General features: G+C 40.8%; 1 protein-coding gene across 2 annotated transcripts in view; it reads right to left on the bottom strand.

Moving 5' to 3' along the window:
* The window catches only part of LOC120300152 (IgGFc-binding protein-like), a 39,814-nt gene extending 23,339 nt beyond the window's left edge, over positions 1-16,475 (bottom strand). Inside the window, exons 1-9 of one of the 2 annotated variants that reach the window (XM_039325772.1) lie at positions 16,424-16,475; positions 13,103-13,156; positions 11,607-12,830; positions 9,721-9,914; positions 8,664-8,805; positions 7,002-8,204; positions 5,616-5,815; positions 4,348-4,486; positions 1,896-3,098 (exon numbers count right to left, since the gene is read on the bottom strand). In XM_039325772.1, the coding sequence (XP_039181706.1) occupies positions 1,896-3,098; positions 4,348-4,486; positions 5,616-5,815; positions 7,002-8,204; positions 8,664-8,805; positions 9,721-9,914; positions 11,607-12,830; positions 13,103-13,154 (4,357 nt within the window). In that variant the 5' untranslated portion in view covers positions 13,155-13,156; positions 16,424-16,475. Of the gene's footprint in view, positions 1-1,895; positions 3,099-4,347; positions 4,487-5,615; positions 5,816-7,001; positions 8,205-8,663; positions 8,806-9,720; positions 9,915-11,606; positions 12,831-13,102; positions 13,218-16,423 lie in introns of those variants that run through there. The other variant, XM_039325773.1, reaches the window with a different exon arrangement.
* Positions 16,476-20,215: the final 3,740 nt, after the last annotated feature.

Raw genomic sequence — 20,215 nt, forward strand, 5'->3', positions numbered from 1 at the left:
ACCCCAACGCATCATCTCTGACAGGGGGGTGCAATTTACGTCTGCATTTTGGAAGGAATTTTTATCCCTCTTAGGAACCACTCAGGGACTGACATCTAGCCACCACCCACAAGGAAATGGGGGGGCTGAAAAAATGAACTCCGTACTTAAGCAATATTTAAGATGTTTTCTTAGTTTCCAGCAGACCGAGTGGGCGGACTTACTCCCCTTTGCAGAAGTTGCCTACAATAATGCAGTCCACTCCAGCACAGGTTACACTCCTTTTCAAATAGCCACCGGTCAAAGTTTCAACCCCATGCCAGAATTAACCCCAAACGAACCAACGATCCCTTCGCTGAAAGAATGAATGGAAAAACTACAAAACACCTGGCCAATAGTTAGAAAAGCACTAGATGAAGCTAGGCAGGCATACAAAGCACAAGCCGATAAAAAAAGGGTTGAGTCTACACCATTCATTATAGGAGAAATGGTGTACTTATCTACAAAATACCTAAAGTCCCTACAGCCCTGTAAAAAAGTTGGACCAAAATATATAGGACCTTTTCCAATTAAAAAAATCATAAATCCAGTAACAGTAGAATTAGAATTACCCAAAAATCTCAGGCAAATACACCCAATTTTTCATTGCAGCTTGCTGAAAAGAGAGCATCAGTCACCTCTATGGCCAAAAATCCCCCCCACCACCTCCAGTCATGGTGGAGGGTGAACAACACTTCGAAATAAAGGAAATCCTTGATTCTAGGAGATATCATGGAGCAACTCAGTACCTAGTTGCCTGGAAACACCTCCCTCCCTCACAAAAAGAGTGGGTCCATAAACGTCATGTCAGAGCCCCGAAGCTATTGAAGAAGTTTCACACAGAGTATCCTAACAAGCCTGACTAAGTTTTATACCTGTTTTGTTTTCTTTCAGGTGGATCTCTCTTATTTTTAAGAGGGGCCAGATGTCAGAATCCAATTACATTTCATCTTTAATCATCAAATATAAAAAACCCCAATTCTGCCTTCTCTGGATTCTGCCATAAGAGGGAGAGAAGGGGGAGAACAAAGGGGCTTTATGGCCCTCACTTCCTTCAGTATACTTCTAAGGAATTGAATGTGTTTATTGCAACCTCAAAGAGTTTGAATGTAACTAGCACCAAAGAACCTTACCATAACAAAGGGGCTATTTACCTTTCATGTAGTTTATCTGAAGTCTCCATCCAGACGGAAGAAAGGAACAAAGGGGTGGAATTGTGATGCCTGAAACTATCACTGGAAGGGGGGGTGATTGGGTGGGACTGCTGGGGAACCCCTTAAAACCTTGAATGGGAGAGCTTGGACCCCAAGTCCTGTCTAGCACGCCTGCAACCACTTCTTCTTAATAAAGGATTCCTGTTGGAAGAATTATTCCAAGAGTTCTGTCTTCTTAAGATGCAAAGTGGGGTGGGTCCTTACACTTTGTCTGTCTTAGAATCAGCTCTGGACCTATGAGCTGAGCTGGCTTTGAAAGCTGAGTTGATTTATGGTGGGAGACACTCTTACACTTTCTAATCAATCATTCCAATTTTCTCAGTAAGCAACCACATAGCGTAGTGCACACCATGTGAATGGAAAAAGGAGAGCCTGCCGTGATTTATCTCATGCTCTTTTTTAGTAGACTGAAAGTTAAAGAATTTTCATCACTTCAGGATCCGGGTTGATCAGAGTCAGAGTATTCGTGTAAAGCAATTGTCTTTACATTCTCCTAATAGCTAGAGGGAAGGTATGGAATGGGTGAGAGTGATCTCTGAGAAGATAAACTGGCAGAAGGGGTTATAGACCCCAAAGTGACCTCTGATATATATGAGCAACCTGTGAATTCATTGAAATCTAATAAGAACTTAAATATCTTCATCAATTTATGAGGATACTTACCTGAAGAACAAAGAACAGGAGTACCATAGCCATTAGACTGACCACCTCCATAGATGAAAAGTCCAAACGGACTGTTCTCGTGTTCCACTGATTGGGCATGATCTCTTATCTCCACATCTTCTTCAGCCCATGAATATTCAGTGCTTAGGATCTTTGTCCACCTGATCCTGTGTTCTTCCCATTTGATCCTACCAGATTCTGATGATTTGGCTATAATCATGGCATGATTTGTGAAGTTCTTCATTCCATAAATGTGGTATGAATTGCAATAACACGTTGTTGCAGGGATGTTCATGAGGAAAGGGTCATAGTAATCGTTTTCTCTTTTGGCACCAGTAAAGAAAAAAAGGACTTGGATTCCAGCATCAGCAGATATAAAAAGTGGTTGAGAGTTCAGGACCTCAAGCTGAACAACTTCTCCAGCCACCAGAGTACGGGATTCTTTCTTGGAGCTAGACTGGTATCTCATCAATGTGTTCTCTGCAGAAACAACATACGCAATATCATATTGTGTCTGGAAAGGAAGAGCAGGGACAATGAAGGTGGTTCCCCAGCTCTGAACTGGCAGGAGCTGCTCAACAACATGATCACAGGCTGTGAACTTGGTAACACAGGTATGTCCACTCAAGACAGCCACAGGTTTGGTCGATTCAATCCTGGTGCCTGATAAATCTTCTGTGCTTTGGAGCTGAATTGCTTCAAAGGCCTTGAGGCCAGTCACAAAGATGGACCCAGCAGGGTAAACTTTGCTTTTGTATATCACAGTGCCTTTCAGGTGGATGGTCACTGTTGTGAGATCCTCATGGGCTATGATAGCGAATTCTTTGTTGCTATTTTCTGTGGGAGTGACCACGTAATATAACTGCCCCAGCTGGTGGATAGGATAAGTGATTGTTCCATCACTTGTTTTAGGCAAGTAGTTGTAGGAGATGACAGAAATGTCTTGGTCAGCTTCGATCAGCACCGTCTTATTAAATTTGTTGCTCCCCTCCATTTGTAAGGATAGTGGTAATTCAATGGAGATGATTTCTCCTTCACTGATGGTTTTGTGTAGTATCGTATTTCTTGTTGACACTGTAATATTTGTTGCAAGATGATATCCAGAGATGTACAGCTCCAGCTTTTGACCAGGTTCCCCAGTATTGTAATTCTGCATGAAGGCAGTAACAAAACTCTTCCCCCGGGAACTTACATGACAAGATCCTGAAACAGAGAAGGACTCTTAGGAGATGATAGACCTGCTCGTGCATTAAATTAGGATAATTCCCTGCTTGGATTTGTGTCTGCTCTTGTTTCTGGTTGTCAAAAGGCCAGGACAATAAAGCCAGGATAATAAGAGCCAGTGGCAACTTCTGAGTTTCAACTGCCAGGCAGCAATTTTACCCCTTTATCACTCCATCACTCCCTTCTCCCCCCAAAAGTGTTTTAAAAAATATCAATCACATCTACTTTGGTGACACTGCAACTCCTCCATCCATGCCCATGTGACCTTCAGACAGGACAAAATGTATAGTAGGGCCTGACTATCTTTTTCCGATTGGTATAATTGATAATCAAGTTTCATTTGTCAGCCCTTGAGGGAACTCAAGCCATATCCTTTCCTTCCATGTTCATTTTTAGAGCCCCTGTGCAGGGAAAATAATATACTGGTTTGACCCATTATGGAATATGGCCCATAATGTCCTTTGAAACATTCAACACAGGGGCTCAATCTGATGATGACTGCACGTATTTGACTTGGAGCAATACTTCTCAACTTGACAACTTTAAGACACGTGGACTTCAACTCCCAGAAGTTTGGAAGTTGAAATCCACATGTCTTAATGTTACTAAAGTTGAGAAACACTAACCTGAAGAATAATCTCGGCTAGATATTGTATGCTATTGGCATTAATTTACCCATGAATACCTTCCTTTGATACTCATTTTTCCTAGCCCAGACACATAAATCTTTTGAGTTTTTTTTATTTTTTAAATGAAAATGGGTTTGACAAATTGCAAAATAAAATCCCACTTCCTGCCCCAACTTTACTTGAAAGGAAATTGATGGGATCCACACTGATTGTCTTAAAAAACAAAAATGGCAGATAGCTTGAAGAGACAGCAAGAAGCAACTTCAAGTGTTTTCTACTGGGAAATTGGTGTTTGATATATTAACTGGCTTTGCCTACCATAGCAGTCATTTTAGAGCAGCCAATAAGAACCTGGATAATATATGCTCCTTTTCCCAAATGGCCTCACTACTGGCTTAGCCTGCCATTCATATGCTCCAGTGTTTCTCAACCTTGGCCGCTTCAAGATGTATGGACTTCCACACCCAGAATTATCCAGGACTGTTGGCTGAGGTATTCTGGGAGTTGAAGTCCACACTATCTTGGGCTTTACTCCTCAAGCTACAATTGCCTTTCCATGAGGATACATAGGCAGAGAGCATAAAGGAATGAATGCTTACTCTTAACACAGGTCAGGACTTGCTCTTGAAGGCTGCAGGTTTCGTCAGCAGCACAAGTGTGGGCCTCACATATGAGCCCTTGACCTGGAATGCAAGTACATTTCTCCTGGCACGTATTCAGCAGAACTGTCTCATGGGGCTGGTGGGAAGAAACAGAGAAGTCTTGTATTGCAACATATCCATATATTCACTTTGGAATATAAATGTTATTAATTATATTACTTATTCAAATGAATTATAACCTTGGTTCACATCACGTTCTTCATTCCATGAATCACCAAAACAAAACAAAAATGTGTATCATTTTCCTATTTCCCAATAAATTCATTCAGATACTGTCAATGTAGAAGAAATATCTATGCAAATAATCACCAGTAGTTATATCAAGAAAAGAATACTTCGGATTAGTATTCAGTATTTGATGGAACCAGTTTTAGTTTTAAACCACTCTGAACCATTTAAAACCTCAATTGCATAACATAAAAAACCTTCCTTTTTTACGACCCTGCAATCCCTTAATTTGGGATAGAGTTGGGCCAACTAATAGCAGCTGAGCCTTTACTGGCTGGATGCCCTTCCTGATGCCACACAGAGTTCACAGCAGATATTTTTTTTCTTTGTGACTTACGACAGAAACACCTGCTGCTACCTGGGACTGAATTCTCAATTTCCCAAGTGGAAGGACAGCGTCTTCACCCCTAGGCTATCACACTGCTCCTCAACTGCATAATATAATACTGAAGATATTTCCTTTTTGTGAGAGAATAGAATGAACGGAGGTTCTTTCGGGAGAAAAATAAGAAACTCGATCAGGAAAATCATAGGTTTCTACGTACATGCACATATATCCCTAGGGCTGGATGAATATAGAATGCAGGTAGTCCTTGTCTTACAATCATTTGGTTAATGACTGTTCTAAGATATAACAGCCTTGACAAAAATGACTTATGACCTGTTTTCACACTTATGAGCGTTGCAGCATTCCCATGGTCACATGACCAAAATGTTGCACTTTGCAACTGGCATGTATTTATGACAGAAGCACTGTCTCGTAATTGCCATTTGTAACTCCCAGCTGGCTTCCAACAAACAAAGGCTATAGTCATAGGGGAAGCTATGATTCAGTTAACTGCTACACTGATTTGCTTAATAAAGTTGGCAAAAGCAACCAATGGGGAACAAATCATTTAACCACTGCCTTGCTTAGCCATAGAAATGTTGGAGTCAATGATGGTTGTAAGTCAAGGACTATCTGTGTATTCACTAACCTCATAGTCGTGTCCATCTTGGGAACAGCCACAGCTTTCCACAGAAACACAGGAAAGGCCATCAAAGAAGAAGCCGGCATCACACTGGCATCCTTTCTCACAGGTCTCTGGGCATGGATCAGGGTCATTGATCTTTGCACAACTAGTGGGGCACAGGTTGGCACAGACCCTGTAATGGCTGTTGACTGGGCAGCTTGGAACTACATTGGAAAAATATACATACATTTATATATATTAGTTGAAATTTCCCGGGTGCCACTCAAGGCAGAGGAAAATGGAATGAAGTAGTCGTAGCTAACGATTGATAGTATTGCTCTGATGCTCCACAGGATTCCCTTTCAGGATCTGAGACACATTTTACGTCTTTATTTAGAAGCTTTTTCAAACTTGGCTTTCAATATCAGTTTCTAAGGGAGTCTCCAGTCATGAGCTTTGTGTCAGAATCCAATTATATTTCATCTTTAATCATCAAATATAGAAAACCCCAATTCTGCCTTCTCTGGATTCTGCCATAAGAGGGAGAGAAGGGGGAGAACAAGGGGGCTTTATGGCCCTCACTTCCTTCAGTATACTTCTAAGGAATTGAATGTGTTTATTGCAACCTCAAAGACTTTGAATGTAACTAGCACCAAAGAACCTTACCATAACAAAGGGGCTATTTACCTTTCATGTAGTTTATCTGAAGTCTCCATCCAGACGGAAGAAAGGAACAAAGGGGTGGAATTGTGATGCCTGAAACTATCACTGGAAGGGGGGGTGATTGGGTGGGACTGCTGGGGAACCCCTTAAAACCTTGAATGGGAGAGCTTGGACCCCAAGTCCTGTCTAGCACGCCTGCAACCACTTCTTCTTAATAAAGGATTCCTGTTGGAAGAATTATTCCAAGAGTTCTGTCTTCTTAAGATGCAAAGTGGGGTGGGTCCTTACACTTTGTCTGTCTTAGAATCAGCTCTGGACCTATGAGCTGAGCTGGCTTTGAAAGCTGAGTTGATTTATGGTGGGAGACACTCTTACACTTTCTAATCAATCATTCCAATTTTCTCAGTAAGCAACCACATAGCGTAGTGCACACCATGTGAATGGAAAAAGGAGAGCCTGCTGTGATTTATCTCGTGCTCTTTTTTAGTAGACTGAAAGTTAAAGAATTTTCATCACTTCAGGATCCGGGTTGATCAGAGTCAGAGTATTCGTGTAAAGCAATTGTCTTTACATTCTCCTAATAGCTAGAGGGAAGGTATGGAATGGGTGAGAGTGATCTCTGAGAAGATAAACTGGCAGAAGGGGTTATAGACCCCAAAGTGACCTCTGATATATATGAGCAACCTGTGAATTCATTGAAATCTAATAAGAACTTAAATATCTTCATCAATTTATGAGGATACTTACCTGAAGAACAAAGAACAGGAGTACCATAGCCATTAGACTGACCACCTCCATAGATGAAAAGTCCAAACGGACTGTTCTCGTGTTCCACTGATTGGGCATGATCTCTTATCTCCACATCTTCTTCAGCCCATGAATATTCAGTGCTTAGGATCTTTGTCCACCTGATCCTGTGTTCTTCCCATTTGATCCTACCAGATTCTGATGATTTGGCTATAATCATGGCATGATTTGTGAAGTTCTTCATTCCATAAATGTGGTATGAATTGCAATAACACGTTGTTGCAGGGATGTTCATGAGGAAAGGGTCATAGTAATCGTTTTCTCTTTTGGCACCAGTAAAGAAAAAAAGGACTTGGATTCCAGCATCAGCAGATATAAAAAGTGGTTGAGAGTTCAGGACCTCAAGCTGAACAACTTCTCCAGCCACCAGAGTACGGGATTCTTTCTTGGAGCTAGACTGGTATCTCATCAATGTGTTCTCTGCAGAAACAACATACGCAATATCATATTGTGTCTGGAAAGGAAGAGCAGGGACAATGAAGGTGGTTCCCCAGCTCTGAACTGGCAGGAGCTGCTCAACAACATGATCACAGGCTGTGAACTTGGTAACACAGGTATGTCCACTCAAGACAGCCACAGGTTTGGTCGATTCAATCCTGGTGCCTGATAAATCTTCTGTGCTTTGGAGCTGAATTGCTTCAAAGGCCTTGAGGCCAGTCACAAAGATGGACCCAGCAGGGTAAACTTTGCTTTTGTATATCACAGTGCCTTTCAGGTGGATGGTCACTGTTGTGAGATCCTCATGGGCTATGATAGCGAATTCTTTGTTGCTATTTTCTGTGGGAGTGACCACGTAATATAACTGCCCCAGCTGGTGGATAGGATAAGTGATTGTTCCATCACTTGTTTTAGGCAAGTAGTTGTAGGAGATGACAGAAATGTCTTGGTCAGCTTCGATCAGCACCGTCTTATTAAATTTGTCGCTCCCCTCCATTTGTAAGGACAGTGGTAATTCAATGGAAATGATTTCTCCTTCACTGATGGTTTTGTGTAGTATCGTATTTCTTGTTGACACTGTAATATTTGTTGCAAGATGATATCCAGCGATGTACAGCTCCAGCTTTTGACCAGGTTGCCCAGGAGTGCGATTCTGCATGAAGGCAGTAACAAAACTCTTCCCCCGGGAACTTACATGACAAGATCCTGAAACAGAGAAGGACTCTTAGGAGATGATAGACCTGCTCGTGCATTAAATTAGGATAATTCCCTGCTTGGATTTGTGTCTGCTCTTGTTTCTGGTTGTCAAAAGGCCAGGACAATAAAGCCAGGATAATAAGAGCCAGTGGCAACTTCTGAGTTTCAACTGCCAGGCAGCAATTTTACCCCTTTATCACTCCATCACTCCCTTCTCCCCCCAAAAGTGTTTTAAAAAATATCAATCACATCTACTTTGGTGACACTGCAACTCCTCCATCCATGCCCATGTGACCTTCAGACAGGACAAAATGTACAGTAGGGCCCTGACTATCTTTTTCCGATTGGTATAATTGATTTAAGCCAATATGCACATTTCATCTTTTTCCATTTGTTTGGATTGTCATATTTAAGGTAACTCTGAATCATTAGAACCCCTTTCAGCCACCATTCTGGAAATCTGGTTACCTTTCTGAACGCAACTCATGACTCCTTCTTGGGATTCACAGGTCTCCTGAACTGCACAGCTGTGGTCAATACAGGTCAGCCCCTCACCTGGGATGCAAGTACATTGCTTCTTGCAAGCATTCAAAAGAACCATCTCGTTGGGCTGTTGTCAAAATGGAAAGACAAAATAATAGAACAGAATCAAAGATGATTTCAGATCTACAGTAATGAGAGAGCGATCTGAACTGTAAATACTATTCACCCAAACAGTTCTGAATAGATTTATCTGTGAGACTTTCATATAATCTAAGGTATCCATGTATGGGGGAATGAAAGAAAAAGAGAACAATATCTAAAGAAGCGATTTCCAATTTTCCTTACAGCAGTTACAAACATGGTTACAATTATCATTTCCCTTGTCCCAAATTACTTATCATGGTTTCCTTTTTCCCATAAACAACCCCTTTTAATCAGTATACCTCAAGTTTGCCAATTCACCTTTATCCATTCCCATAAAGGATTTCAAGTCTTTTATAAGAAATAATTATTGTTCCTAAAAGCACAACATTTTGCATCACTTTGATGCATGACTCTAAATAATATAAGTAAATACATCCATCATATTCCTTTTGCAATGTGAAAGCCCTGAAAAATTATCAGTTGGGAGATCACAAAGTACCAAGTCTGGAAGAGTCAAATGGTATAATTTGGAAGGAAAACACTGAGCTTCAGATGTATAAAAAAACATTTCTCTGTTGCAGTCCAGTCCTTACAGTTTCATCTCTTTTAGATTTCAAAGATGATAAAATTTCAAAGATCCCAGTGAAAGGGATACTGAGAATCGGGGATCATGATTCCACATATGCTGAAGACCAATCACCATCCAGATTTATCTGACATTCATTGAGAAGGACTAGTGCTTTAAACATTTGTTTTATTGCCTTGAGTTTCTATTTGGTGAGCCACCCAGGGTTCCTGTGGATAGATGGATGGCTATCTAAAATTATTTAATAAATTTAATAAGTAAAGGGAACAACAAAAACAGAAAGTACAGGAGTAAATCCAAAACATTTATTACCTGATAATAGTGTCCATTGCTGAAGCACCCACATTTTTCTTTGGGAATGCAATCAACACCATCAAATAAAAACTCATCATCACATTGGCAGCCCTCCGTGCAAGTCTCTGGACATGACTCTGTGATGTTGGCACAGTGGTTGGAGCAAGTGCTGGTGCAGACTTCATAGTGACTGTTAGCTGGACAAGTCATAGCTAAATGGAAAGAAGAGATATAGGGAATCATAGTTGTCTACTCAAGATGGGAAGAAAGAAGGCAGACAATCCTGGGTACCACTTGGTAAGCAGAGAAGAAAACAAGATCCATGGAAGGAAAGGAACAGGTCACTGATAGGATTTTTTTTTCTTAGCCATGTCAACAATTTTTTTCCAGCCATATGCCTTCTAGAACAGGCATGTCAAACTCATGATGTCACGTGATGTTGCGGGACATATCAGGACTTTTTCCCCATTGCCGGCACTGGGGTGGGCGTGGTTTCAGCGTGACGCATCTAGCCTGCAGGCCGGCAGTTTAACATGCCTGTTCTACAATGTTATAGTTTCACTCTCTAATTCCCAATCACATCTGGTGATTACCAGCTTGGAGTTGATTGGTCTAAAACTATACTGAGCATCGCCCAAAGCTGAGTGTACATAAAGCTGGAAAAGAAACTCCCAATTTTTTTTAGATCCAATTATTTTCTTATTTGAAACATGCATAAAGCCACATAAAGACCCCCACATTTATTTATGCAAAATGCTGTCAGATTCAAGAACTTTAAGAAAGGTTAGAAGTGATTGAAGCTAGTCAGTTGATTGCCATAAGATCAAATTATATAATGAGAATTAAATATTGAAATCCTTTCTTCAACGTGTATAAAAATATGTGTCAAAGAAGGGACAAACAGTGGATAGTTTCCGGAAGACCAATATGGAAGATATGAATTTGTTAGTCTACTTGCGAGTGTGAAAACAAAAGTCAAAGGGATCCATAACATTGGAAGACACAGAGTCAGAACTAAGAAAAGTTTTTAAAATATTGCCCTTAATGGTTCTATGGCTGCCAAAAGTTGTCATGAAAACTCTTCTAGACTTGCAGTAGAGATATAGCTCTGTCCACGTTGTGTCCAGAAGATGCTGTAAATGTCATAAATGCAAGCCTGTGATCAAGTAACCAAATCACATGATCACAGAGGTGCTGGGAAGGCCAGAACTTCAAAGACCCCTCATAACCACCATTCATTCGGTGCCATTGCAATTTTAAATGGTCACTGAATGAGTAGTTATAAATCAAGGACTACCTGTATACCTATTTTCCATGTACAGAAACTTATATTTACACTCCACATCTCCTCTTATTTCCTGAAAGTAATATTAGGTTTTTAAATACTTACCAGAGAAGCAAACAGCTGTGAGTTATAACCATGCATGATACTAGAGCCGGCTAGCCAAAATGGCTGCCTGAAGAATTCTGGCAGTTGAAGTCCACACATCTTAAAACTGCCAAGGTTGAGAAAGACTGTACTCGAGTATCAGACTGTGATTCTCTAAGGATAGTTTCCAGGGCTTATTCCCATGTGCATCCCATTCAACTGGCTTAATTCTGCAATGAACTATAAATCATATCGTATAAAGCAGAGGTCTTCAAACTTGGCCCTTTTATGATTTGTGGACTTCAACTGCCAGATTTCCTCAGCCAGGCATACTAGCTGAGGAATTCTGGGAGTTAAAGTCCACAAGTCACAAAAGGGCCAAGTTTGAAGACCCCTGGTATAAAGAGCTCTTGTCCAAGCAAATACAATTGCGATATAGAGTTTACTTCAGGAAGAGCTGCTTTCAGCAAAAATGCAAACCAACACAATCGGAAAGACTCACAACATTAAAGGTATTAAGTTTGACAATACTTACAGAAGATACAATGAGCCTGTGAGCCATAGCCATCATGCTGTGAAAATCCAAGGATGAAGACCCCAAGTGGAACATGATGATCTGAAGAAAGAATACCTGCTCCTCTACCTAAATTGTATTCACTCCAAGAGTATTCTGTGTCTGGGACTGATCTCCACTGGCTTTTTTCAAAAGGTCTCCTCTGTATTCTAATTCCACTGGGATCTGAGGTTTTGGCTACAATGATAGCATAATTATCCAACTGCTTCATGTAAGCAAGATCATATGATTTGCAAAAGCTTGTAACAGCTGGGATACTGACAAGCAATGGTCCACTGCCTTGGCTTTTACCATCAGTAGAGAAGTAAAGCACCTGGATTCTAGCACTTGCGGAAATAGAAAATGGCTCAGAAGAATATTTGTTTAACTGCATGACTTCTCCAGATTCCAGGGTCTGGGTGCTTAGCTCATCTCCATGTTGATATTTGAGATAAGTGTTTTGGGAAGCTGTTACATATAGTGTGCCATCCCTGTTTTGGAAAGGGAGGACAGGAACAATGAAGAAGGTGCCCCAGCTTGAACTGGGCAGCAGCTGTTCAAAAACTTGGTTGCAGGCATTGTCTTTCATAATACAGCTGTGTCCACTGAAGACAGCCACGGGTTCTTTCGATTCAATTCTGGTGCCTGATAAATCATCTGAGCTTTGCAGCTGAAGTGCTTGGAATGCCTCAAGATTAACAGAAAGTTTACTCCCTGCGGGATAAGCCTGTCTATTGAATAGCACATCTCCTTTTAGGTAAATATCAACATCAGTGGCAGTTTCCTGAGCTACAATGGCAAATTCCTTGAAACCATTTGTGGTGATATTCGGAGTTACCACATGATACACTCTATCTAGCTGGTGGACTGGGAGTACAAGAGAAGTGCCAACCAAAGATCTTCCATTGCCCTGGGCAAAGACTGAAATTTCTCTGTTAGCTTCAATGAACACAGTCATATCGAAATAATTTGATCCCCTCATCTCAAATGTGTCTGGGAGTCTAACTGTTGCTACTGTTCCTTTGTTGACCACAAATGTTCTCCAGAACTTATGCCTGCTTACTGACACTTTGACAGCAGTTGAAGAATAATGACCAGAGATAAGCAACTGGTATTTATTGTCAGATGGACTGCTTTGATATTTCTGGTGATCTTGCATGAAAGCCATGACAAATTTATTTCCACGAGGACTTGCTCTTTGGGAGCCTAGAAGAGAAAACAAAGATCTTGCTCATGTTTCTCTCGGGGAAAAAGTTGCATAAGAAGTGACAAAAGTGACACCCCAAATGTCATGATGTGTCACCTTTGACACATGTGCCATCACTGTGCTAGAGGGAGAGTAACCTTAAAATGATCTGGAGGAGAAATAGTTCAAAGCTCAGCTTTCCCTCTGTATGCAGGCAAATACAGAGACCACAAAATTCCTTACACACATTTGAAACAACAGAAGTATATATCAAACAGTCCAGTTTACTCACCACATATTTGTACCAAACCAGCCAAAAAGAACAGCAGTCCTCTCAGTGCCATACCTGCATGAGAAGGAGAGATTAAGTATATTTTTTCCTGCACACACACACACACACACACACACATACACTGCACTCCCAGATCCACTGGGGACGCAAAGCCCAGCTGTCACCATGCAGACATTGCAATTGGCATGAAATTACAAGAAGATGGACCTGTGATAATTAGTAGGACAATGATTGACAGCCAGTTTGATGTAACAGTAAAAGGCACCAGGCCAGGAAACAGGAGTTTGGGAGTTCTAGTTCTATATCAGTCCTGAAGCAGTTGGCAACTTTCAGCCAGTTCCCTTTTCAGCTCCCATAAGAAGGCAGAACAAACCACCCATCAGATGAGTGAATTGAAGATTTGGCTCCCAAGTATAACTATTATTAATGATGATGGTTTGGGTCACATTATACACTGGTCTCTGGAGGTGGGAAAGATGGAAGTAAAAAGAATGACCAGCAGCAAGGTGGATGGGCTCAGTTATAATGATGATGGGATACCTGTGGAATACCAGATTGGAGAAAGATTCTCTTGGAGAAAATAAAAATGGTCATTAAGAGAGAGCACCAATTTGATGGCACCAATCAATCAGTGATATTTAAAGGAAGACCAAGAATATTCTTCATTTTTTTGACCCAGTGGTTCAATATGATGACATTGGTATCAATATGATGATAACACAAGAAGTGCTAGAAGTTTCTGGAAGGAAAAAGGTTGCAAACAGTATGTTATTAGGTTGCCCCCTTGAGGGTGTTAGACAAATCTACCCAGTAATTAAAAAGCCCGCCAAAAGATAAGGTAGGCAGTGAGGAGAATTTAGCCAGCCAATCAGAATTGTTGATGTAATGTATGAATTGTATAAATACCTGTTGTGAGGAGATGTGGTGTGCTTGCTTTAAGACATTAGTTCTGAACATAAATTCTTTAACTCTGTGCAGAAATAAAAATTTTGAAATGTTCCCACCCATCTTTGTCTGATTATTTGGTATAATTCACACCAGATGAAGTGAACTACCCAACTTTGGTTAGAGCCAATAAATATATAAAAATGCCTCAGTGTTGCAGCCTTTAGTTAAGGGACAAGTCCTCATGAAGCTTTTGCAAAAATCTGAATCTGAGACTTTGAGTAAGGCTGGTGAAGTAGGGAAAAGTTGCTCTCTAGACTCTAGTCCTGGCTGCTTTAAGCTGACAAAATGTCCTATTGAATCTTTGAAGAGATGTGTCTAGGACTGTGCTTTAAGGCCAAATAAGTAAAACCCAGGCGTATATTTGATATGTAGGAACATGTAGCAGGTGCTCTTACAAAATGGCTGCCCTTATGGGTGCATGGGCATTCTTGGCAATTGAACTTTTTGGCAAAATGTTGAAATGTGTTGTGACATCATAGCCCTCATGGATGCTTATAGATAGGTGTTATTTGTTTTTTTATCAAAAGCAAATCAAATAGCTTAAATAAATAGCAAAGTTGGAAATGAATCCCCAAACTGCATACAGTATTGAATTTTCAGATCCACACAGTATTCATTATGAGGTTATAAAATAGCTAGTACCTGATTCAAATTTGTGCTTCAGTATCAAGAGATAAATCAATTCAATATTTATGTCAGGCATGCACAAAAGTCCATGGAATTTTTGAATTTAGTTGAGTGCATTTGATTTGATCTGACGCATTGGATTGATACAGCAATTTGGTTCATCTATTTAAATCAAAGGGCCAGTTTGGTTGCATTACCTTCAAACCGAGCTTCACAAAGCTGTAGTATTGATTTCATGAAAGAAAATCAGACGTGCTCAGAGAAAAACAAACACTGGACTCAGCCCCTACAGTTGAACAAGAACTCATGCAAAATGCAAGGACACACTCACAAAATAAAAAAAAACTAGAAAAACCCAGCACATTATAAAGTACATTGATGCTAATGGAAGCAGCACAAAGAAACACATGTAGAAGAGTACAGAGAAGAGCAACAGAGATGATTAGGGGACTGGAGGCTAAAACATATAAGGAACGGTTGCTGGAATTGGGTATGTCTAGTTTAATGAAGAGAAGGACAAGGGGGGACATGATAGCAGTGTTCCAATATTTCAGGGGATGCCACAAAGAAGAGAGAGCCAAGCTATTCTCCAAAGCACCTGAAGGCAGGACAAGTAACAATGGATGGAAACTAATCAAAGTGAGAAGAACCTAGAACTAAGAAATTTCCTGACAGAACAATTAATCAATGGAATGACCTGCCTCCAGAAGTTGTGAATGCTCCAACACTGGAGGTTTTAAAGAAGGGATTGGACAACCACTTGTCTGAAATGGTGTAGGTTTTCCTGCCTCAGCAGGGGATTGGACTAGAAGACCTCCAAGGTCCCTTCCAACTCTATTATTATTATTATCATTATCATTATCATCATTATTATCATTGTTTACATACTAGAGGAAAAATACCTACCATATACCCTTCTTCATTTTTTGGATTCCCACCAGCCCACAGCTTTAAAATTCAAAAGGTGACTCCAAACTAATCTATAGTTCTTAGACTGGCAGCATTGTTAAAAGTGGAAGGAAATGAGTTCTGCTTTGTGTTTTGGAGAAAAAAATAATGACATAAATAAAATCAAAGGGAACCAGGCTAGATCTACAGTGGTACCTTGGTACTCATCATTCATTGGTTCTAGGAGGCATAATGAGTACCAAAAATGATGAGTATCAAACAATTTTTCCCCATAAGGAATAATGCAGTGAGTCACAAGAAAACCAACAGCAACAAGTTCTAGCTTGTGCATTGAGAACCTGGACAAAATTTTCACATCAAAATGCATTGAGTACCAAATTTGATGAGTTTCTATGCAGTTGAGTACCCAGGTACCAGTGTATTCTGATTTCTCTAAATTGTGAAGTAAAGAAAATCAGGCAGCAAAGTTTACTTAAGTCATCACTTGTCTTCAAATCCCTTGGAATAAAATTTCAATGTTCTAAAATCTCAACTGATCAGATTCAGTGCTCCATCCTTTCCTACATAGATACTGTAATAGAAACATAAATGAAAAACTGATGAGCACAAATGAGCAGAACACAAATAAGCAAAACCTCATTTGGTAAGGTGGAATGTTCTGTTCTTCATTGCCAACAATTTTTTCCCCTAAAATTATAGATTGAAAGAGGAACTGTTCAGGATTGCAAGTTGATAAGGGGAAAAACCTGAAGCTTAACTGAGATAACTCATGTATGATTTCTTTGCTGAGCCAGCCTATGAGTCACCTAAGGCTCAATGTGGAGAATCCTTGCTTACCTTCAGCCCAGGAAAATCAGCCTTGGTCTGACAGAGAAGAAAGAGAAGGGAGAATTCTTCTCCCTCTGTTTTTAACAGTGTTCCTTCCCCTTTTTATAGATACAGAGATCAAAGTAAGTTCTCCATTTAATTTCTGTGGAATTATCATTCATACCCAAAGGACTGGGGTTATTACTTGGAAAAATAAAAGGGGAACTTAACCATGACAGCCTGGCTGATTTTTTTGGCAATGAAATTATGAGTTTGAAAGAAATCACTTAGCATTTTTTTCCACTATGTGATCAGAAATAAAAATGCTAGCAATTTAAGAAACAACTCTCCAAGATCATTCTACCATCTTAACCATGATCGATAACCATAAACTAACGAGATTTAGATACTACCCACTATACAATTGGCCCACAGGATTGCTTAATGATGGCATCTGATATATTTGCTCAAATCAATATTAAATTGGAGGGAAACATGCAAAGTAGCTTGCAGTTGAATGAATCTGATTTACAATGGAAGCTAATAAAATTGACATCAATTATTGTTTGACTCACCCATACTGGTGAATCTCTCTTGAAATCAACAGCAGTCTTGCAGAAAAAAGATAAATTTGTACAAGGTTGAAAATATTCCTTTCACAGAATGATCTGATTGGTAGAGTTACAAAAGTGGGGAGAAGCCATTAGGGCTGAAGTGCCTCCTATTATGGAGATGTGAGAAATGTGAGGAATGAAATTCTCCACCACTGGAGAATTCTGACTGAGAGCTATCATCTACTGATTTGTTGTTACCCCGTCATCCATGAGGTGACCAGAAACTACACCACGAACTTTGCCATCCTGTTGATGAGTCTTGTCCTGCCTCTCTTGTTTCTGTTCCCAGCCAGCATCTATCCCTCCAACATTCTTGCAAGACAATAGACGATAAAAACTAATAATAATAATAATGATAATAATAATAATAATTATTATTATTATTATTGATCATCGGAAAATCTGGCTGACTGTGTGATGATCAATAATAATAATAATAATAAAGTTGGAAGGGACCTTGGAGGTTATCTAGTCCAACCCCCTGCTCAGGCAGGAAACCCTATACCAGAGGTCTGCAACCTTAAAACTCAAAGAGCCACTTGGACCAGTTTCCCAGAGAAAAGAAAACACTGGGAACTGCAAAACTTGTGTGCACATGTGCGCATGTGGGCATGGCCGGGAGCTTGATTGAAAAGTTTAATTAAAAAGAAATAGAGACTGCTGTGCATGAGTTCTCTCTCTCTCTCTCTCTCTCTCTCTCTCTCTCCTCTCTTTCCTCTCCCTCTCTCTATTTCCTCTCTCTCCCTCTTTCTCTCTCTCTCTTCTCCCCCTCTCCCTCATTCTCTTTCTATTTCTCTCTCTCCCTCTCTCTCTCTCCTCTCCCTCTCTCCCTTTTTTCTCTCTCCCTCTTTCTTTCTCTCTCTCTCCCTCTCTCTCTCCTCTCTCCCTCTCTCTTTTTCTTTCTCTTCCTCTTTTTTCTCTCTCTTCCTCTCTTTCTTTCTGTCCCTTGCTCTTTTTCTCCCCCCCTTTCTCTTCTCTCTCTCTTTCCTCTCCCTCTGCCTCTCTCTCTCCTCTCTCTCTTTCTCTCTCTGTTTCCTCTCTCTCCCTCTTTCTCTCTCTCTTTCCTCTCCCCCCTCTCTCTTTCTCTCTCTTTCTCTCTCCCCCTCTCTCTCTGCTCTCCCTCTCTCCCACTTTTTTCTTTCTCCCTCTTTCTCTCTCTCCCTCTCCCTCTCTTTCTCTCCCTCTCCCTCTCTTTCTCTCTCTCCATCTCTCTTTCTCTCTCCCTCTTTCTCTCTTCCTCTCTTTTTCTTTCTCTCCCTCTCTCTCCTCTCCCTCTCCCTCTTTCTCTCTCTCTCTTTCTCTCTCTCTCTCTTTCCTCTCCCTCTCTCTCTTTTTCTCCCTCCCCTCTCTCTTCCTCTCTCCGATCTGCTCACCTGGCAAGCTGGCTTCAGGTTGCTGTCCAACAGGTTGGCTCTCTCCTACCCTTCCTGCTTCCTGCACAGATGCAGCCAAGGCAGGAGCCCCACCCAATAAGCTTGTCAGCTCATCAGAGAACACGGTGAGCCCACTCTTTTTTTACACACAGACACAAACAGAGAGAGAGAGAGAGAGAGAGAGAAAGGAAGGGAAGCGCAAGTGCCTCCCTCCCTCCCTCTCTCTCTCTTTCTCTCTCTCTCTCTCTCTCAAATGGCAGAGGAGGCTCCGGAGCTGCAGGTTGCTGACCTGTGCCCTATACCATTTTGGACAAATGGCTGTCCAGGCTGTCCAGTCTCTTCTTAATAACTTCCAGTGTTGGAGCATTCACCGCTTCTGGAGGCAGGTTGTTCCACTGGTTAATTGTTCTAACTGTCAGGAAGTTTCTCCTTAGTTCTAGGTTGCTTCTCTCCTTGATTAGTTTCCATCCATTGCTTCTTGTCCTGCCTTCAGGTGCTTTGGAGAATAGCTTGACTCCTTCTTCTTTGTAGCAACCCCTGAGATATTGGAAGACTGCTATCATGTTCCCCCTCATCCTTCTCTTCATTAAACTAGACATACCCAATTTCAGCAACCATTCTTTGTATGTTTTATCCTCCAGTCCCCTGATCCTCTTTGTTGCTCTTCTCTGCACTCTTTCTAGAGTCTCAACATCTTTTTTTACATCGTGGTGACCAAAACTGGATGCAGTATTCCAAGTATGGCCTTACCAAGGCATTGTAAAGTGGTATTAATACTTCACTAATCACTGTTATATGTATTAAGGCAGTGTTTCTCAATCTTGTCAACTTGAAGCTGTGTGGACTTCAATTCCCAGAATTTTCTAGCCAGACATTCTGGCTGGGGAATTCTGGGAGTTGAAGTCCACACATTTTCAAGCTGCCAAGGTTGAGAAACATTGCGTATCATCTATAGCTATGGCTCATAGCTGTTTGCTTCTCCAGTAAGCATTTACAGGCATAACTTATTTACCTGGTCCCAATTGTGGTCTTATGTTGAGGACCACCTGTATGGCTGCACTGGGGCTAAATGCATCTGTTTTCAGTTTTGTTTGGCTTTAAAATGTGAACAGTAACACAAAACTTCCAGTGGCCGGTTCCAGGATATATTCCAGAATCACATGAACAGAAGCCTCAAGTTAGGGATTGTCCATCCTTGTATTATAGCAAGATAGGCAAACGAGATTTGGGCCCTTACATATTGCTTTGGGCTCCATTGCTAGATTAAAAAAAAGACTACAACTTTTTAAAGCATTTTCGTTGTGTTTACTCCCAGTTGCTTCCCTCACATTCACCTTAAAAGCTTGTTTGTAGTAATGTCTGAAGAAAGGCATTGAGATATTGTTAAGACTTTGTCCTAAACTCAATTCTGCACAATTTTTATTTAATTGGAAATTCTTTCAGTTATTACTCTGTTGGTTGCCACCATTTTGTGCCCTTAAAGAAGTCCTGGTAGTATAGCAGTTAAAATGCAGTATTGCAGGAAAACTCTGCCCACAGCCTGGAGTTTGGAAGGGCTCAAGGTTGACTCACTTTCATCCTTCCGAGGTTGGTAAAATGAGGACCAGATTGTTGGGAGCAATATGCAAATAATCTTGACATTGTAAACTGCCCAGAGAGTGTTGTAAAGCACTATAGGGCAGTATACAGTATATTTCTAAATTCTATTGCTATTGCTCTTAAACTACATTGTGCTTCCAGGTGTTTTTGCACATGACACTCCCTGCACTTGTGCTCTGTGTCTTTTGAACATCACTGAATTCATCTACACTCACCCATCTCTCTTCAGTGTAGGA

Source organism: Crotalus tigris, unplaced genomic scaffold (assembly GCF_016545835.1).
Source record: "Crotalus tigris isolate CLP2741 ecotype Arizona unplaced genomic scaffold, ASM1654583v1 scf7180000024338.4412243, whole genome shotgun sequence".
Classification (NCBI taxonomy): Eukaryota; Metazoa; Chordata; class Lepidosauria; order Squamata; family Viperidae; genus Crotalus; species Crotalus tigris.